This window comes from Nicotiana attenuata, chromosome 1 (assembly GCF_001879085.1).
Source record: "Nicotiana attenuata strain UT chromosome 1, NIATTr2, whole genome shotgun sequence".
In the NCBI taxonomy this organism is placed as follows: Eukaryota; Viridiplantae; Streptophyta; class Magnoliopsida; order Solanales; family Solanaceae; genus Nicotiana; species Nicotiana attenuata.
This window is the reverse complement of record NC_031989.1, coordinates 50,268,500-50,273,198: the sequence shown is the minus strand read 5'-3', so window position 1 is coordinate 50,273,198 and position 4,699 is coordinate 50,268,500. Positions and strand designations below refer to the sequence as shown.

The window sequence follows — 4,699 nt, the reverse complement described above, 5'->3', positions numbered from 1 at the left end:
CACGCAACCCATTTCATTCCACCGTATCGTATGGCCCCGCCAGAGTTGAAGGAGTTAAAGGACCAATTGCAAGATTTGCTAGAGAAGGGTTTTATCAGGTCTAGTGTTTCTCCTTGGGGTGCGCCAGTGTTATTTGTGAAGAAAAAGGATGGATCGATGAGGATGTGCGTTGATTACCGGCAATTGAACAAGGTGAAGATAAAGAACAAGTATCCACTGCCGAGGATTGATGATTTGTTTGACCAGCTTCAGGGCGCAAAAGTGTTTTCAAAGATAGACTTGAGATCTGGCTACCACCAGCTGAGGATTAGGGCATCTGATGTCCCTAAGACAGCATTTCGCACTCGGTACGGGCATTATGAGTTCCTGGTCATGTCGTTTGGGTTGACCACTGGACCAGCAGCATTCATGGAGTTGATGAACCGAGTGTTCAGGCCGTATTTGGACATGTTCGTGATAGTCTTTATTGATGATATTCTGGTGTACTCCCGCAGCCAGGAGGAGCACGAGCAGCACCTCAGAGTGGTTCTTCAGACTTTGAAGGATAGTCAGTTGTATGCGAAGTTCTTGAAGTGCGAGTTCTGGTTGAGTTCGGTTGCATTTCTGGGTCATGTTGTATCAGCAGAGGGTATTCAGGTGGACCCGAAGAAGATTGAGGCAGTCAAGAATTGGCCTCGACCAGCATCAGCTACAGAGATTCGGAGTTTCTTGGGGTTAGCAGGTTACTACCGCCGGTTCGTGGAGGGGTTTTCATCTATTGCAGCCCTGATGACCAGATTGACCCAGAAGGGTGCCCAGTTCAGATGGTCGGACGAGTGTGAGGCGAGCTTTCAGAATCTCAAGACAGCTCTGACTACGGCACCGATATTGGTTTTGCCCACAGGCTCAGGACCTTATACAGTTTATTGTGATGCTTCTCGTATTGGGCTTGGCGCAGTATTGATGCAGGATGGCAGGGTCATAGCTTATGCTTCGAGGCAGTTGAAGATTCACGAGAAGAATTACCCAGTCCATGATCTAGAGTTGGCAGCCATTGTTCATGCTTTGAAGATTTGGAGGCATTACTTATATGGTGTGACGCGTGAGGTGTACACGGATCACAAGAGTCTGCAATACTTGTTCAAGCAGAAAGAGTTGAACTTGAGACAGCGGAGGTGGTTGGAGCTATTGAAGTATTATGATGTTACTATTTTGTACCACCCGGGGAGAGCCAATATGGTGGCCGATGCATTGAGTAGGAAGTCCGCCAGCATGGGTAGTCTTGCTTATATTCCGGTTAGCCAGAGACCGCTTGCTTTGGATATTCAGGCCCTGGCCAATCGATTTGTGAGGTTGGAAATTTCTGAGCCTATGGGATTATGTTGTTGAGCCACATTTGATATTATTGAAATAATTATGAATAGATATCATTGTTTCGGAGTCGAATTCTAGAGGAAAGGCGGTGTTAGAGGCTTGATTGCTATTTTCGAACCGAGGTAAGTGTTTGATCTAACTTTGGCTTGAGGGAATAGGATTAGAGTATCATGAATGCTATTTGCTAATTGATCGAGTACGGTGTATAGGCGTGGTGACGAGTGTCTATGCACCGGAGTCTAGCATGACCGTGGGTCTTTGTTTGTACTTGTTTTTGAGGTAACTTGGAACTCTTCCAAGCTACAACATGTTTTTCTGCAAATGTGAAGAGTTTGAGGATAAGTTGTGAAATATTAATATTTTGGAGCATTGGCTCGAGTGATAAATACCATTGAGTAAGAGATGAACGTATTGAAAAGAGTTGTGATTAATCCCTTGCCGGGATGGTTTGATTACAGTGAGTATTGCCCTTGCCGGGTTGTGAAAGATATTGTTATTGTTCCCTTGCCTGGACTTGGTTGTTATTTGTGTTATTCCCTTGCCGGGATAGTTCATATTACTTGTTTATTCCTCTTGCCCGTTTGGTTGTGACTGTTATTTGGGTGAGGAAGAGTGAAATTGCACGAAGGGTCATTCCGTGCTATTCTTGATTATATTTGCACGAAGGGTCATTCCGTGCTATGTTTTGACTATTTATGCACGAAGGTACATTCCGTGCTCTGAATTGATTAGGCACGAAGGGTCATTCCGTGCCATGTTTGATTATTATTGCACGAAGGAACATTCCGTGCCATGTTTGATTATTATTGCACGAAGGAACATTCCGTGCCATGTTTTATTATTATTGCACGAAGGAACATTCCGTGCCATGTTTTGATTATTATTGCACGAAGGAACATTCCGTGCCATGTTTTGATTATTATTGCACGAAGGAACATTCCGTGCCATGTTTTGATTATATTTGCACGAAGGAACATTTCGTGCCATATTTTGATTATATTACTCTCGTTGACTTTGTAGTTGCACCGTTTCATTCCTTATTTATTGACCTTGTATTCTAAACTGCTACAGCCCCTACAGCATGCTCCCCTCCCTCTTGACTTGTTAAATTTCTGTATTCTCTTCTATTGCGTATATATATATATATATATATTTGAACTACACAGGTTTGTTTGGTAGTCCGGTCTAGCCTCGTCACTACTTCGCCGGGGTTAGGCCAGGCACTTACCAGCACACGGGGTCGGTTGTGCTGATACTACACTCTGTGCATCTTTTTGCACAGATCCAGGTGTTGGAGCATCATTTGAGTAGCAGTAGCATTCTGGGAGCGAGTTTCAGTCCAGGGACATTCGAGGTAGCCTTGCTGACGTCCGCAGGCCCGGAGTCCTTTCTATTTTATTCAGTTTGGTATCGTTGCACCGTAGCAAACAGCTTATGATTCATTCAAACCTTGTATTTAGTATTCTCTAGACGTTCGTGAGTATTGTGACACCAGTCTTGGGTAGAGGATTGTTAAACTTCCGCGTTTCTTTTAGTAAATTTTATTTGAGACTTTCGCTTTATTGTTAAACGCTTTATTATTGTTAATACTGTTGATGTTCGCTAAAAGAGCTAATTGATGATTGGCTTGCCTAGCTCCTATTAGTGGGCGCCATCACGACTCCCGAGGGTGGGAAAATCCGAGTCGTGACACATCCCCATCATTTAACCAGTCAACTCATGACTTTAGTTTCCAAAAATCTTCTTCTAATTTAAGAATATTATTAAAATCCACTGTGAGCTTTTTTTCTAAATTATGTAAGAATTGACTTGTAGGGTAATGTATGGAGGACTGAATGCCACTAATTCGAGCCAATAACTTCTTCTTACGTTTAAAAATATTCCCAAAAGTAAAAGTATTTCAATTTTGTACTTGAGTAGTAAATTTATCAATTGCAGGAAGCAAGTGTAATTGTTCTAACCAAACCTGATTTATTAACGATGGAAAAGTGGGATGGGAACTCCAAATTGTTTCAAAGCGGAACATATTCTTTCGTGGGAGAGAACAGAATTCTAATTCTAATTTTAATGGACAATGGTCTGAATGGAGACGAGGGAGATGTGTGACAATTGTATTAGGGACTAGTATGTCTACCATTTGTCCATGTGTAACGACTCCCTTTGTAGCCTAAATCTGCCAGTTTATAGTAGTTTATACACTGAAGAAATTTATTAGTTCTTGAGTTATTGATGGATAAGCCACCAAACTTATCTCCTGCTTCTAAAATTTCATTAAAATCTCCCCCTATCATCCAAGGGCCCTTATAGTAATCATACATGCACATTAAATTTGCCCATAATAATAGTCTATTAGCTAAACTAGGGCTTGCATAGATAGCAGTAAATAAAAACTAAAAAGGATGGGGTAGTACCTGAATATGGCAGTGTATCTCCTGACCTGTGGAGGCAACATGTTCCACATGCAACTCGTCTGCCATCCATAATATTGCAATGCCTCCCGATTGGCCTATAGCTGCTACCTCTATCAAGCCTTTGAAATTAAAATCTTCCTTAACCGTGTGGTGACTGACATTGTGAGTTTCCAACAGGACCACCAGGGCTGGCCTGTTGTAGTCCAGTAATGACCTAAAATTTCGTCTAAAATCCTCTGAATGAACACCCCTGCAATTCCAAATAACAAAATTCATGTGACTGTCAGTATAATCAAACCGGTGACTGTTCCTTGGACCCCTTTGGGTATTTATCTGGCTTGCTCTTAGAATGAAAGTGGGCATTAGAATCATTGCATATTTCCCGACTTCTGGATTTGTAGTTGGTCTGAGACGAAATGAAGTCGTACGAAGATTTTGAGGACACCTTACATATATCTTTCTTTCGTACTCCTCCTTCTGGACAAAGACCTTTATCCCATCTAGAAAAGCATGCACTGGTCGAGTTTCTCTGTTGTAAGCGATGGCTGCATTGAGTTCCGCTTGAAGATTGTTGCCTTGTTCTTCTGGAGGTGGACTGTGTGGGGGTGATGGATTGGGTGATGACACTGGGGTTGGAGGTGGCGGAGGATCCAAGTACGGTTGAATCCACGGGGTTGTAGTATTGGGAGGTGGATAAAATGGCATTTGGAGAATGTGAGGATGGAGATGAAGGGGGTCCCAATATGGTGTTGGGAGTGGAGGCTGCTGGTATGGCCCCGGATATGGAGCTTGGGTCATGGACCAGTGGTACCGGCTGTAAATCTCCATTCCTAGTTGCATGCCCTCCATCACTATCTGAGCCAAATCCCTTGGATGGTTTATCAGTATTGTTACTTCTTGATGATTGACTTCCATCGTACAAGTGAGAGCATGAT

The 4,699-nt window shown here is 42.9% G+C and overlaps 1 protein-coding gene across 1 annotated transcript; it reads left to right on the top strand.

Moving 5' to 3' along the window:
* LOC109242258 (RNA-directed DNA polymerase homolog) lies at nucleotides 163-582 on the top strand (the record flags this gene model as incomplete). Its single annotated transcript, XM_019409116.1, has 1 exon — nucleotides 163-582. A coding segment is annotated over exon 1 (420 nt), but the record flags the coding sequence as incomplete, so codon positions are not given.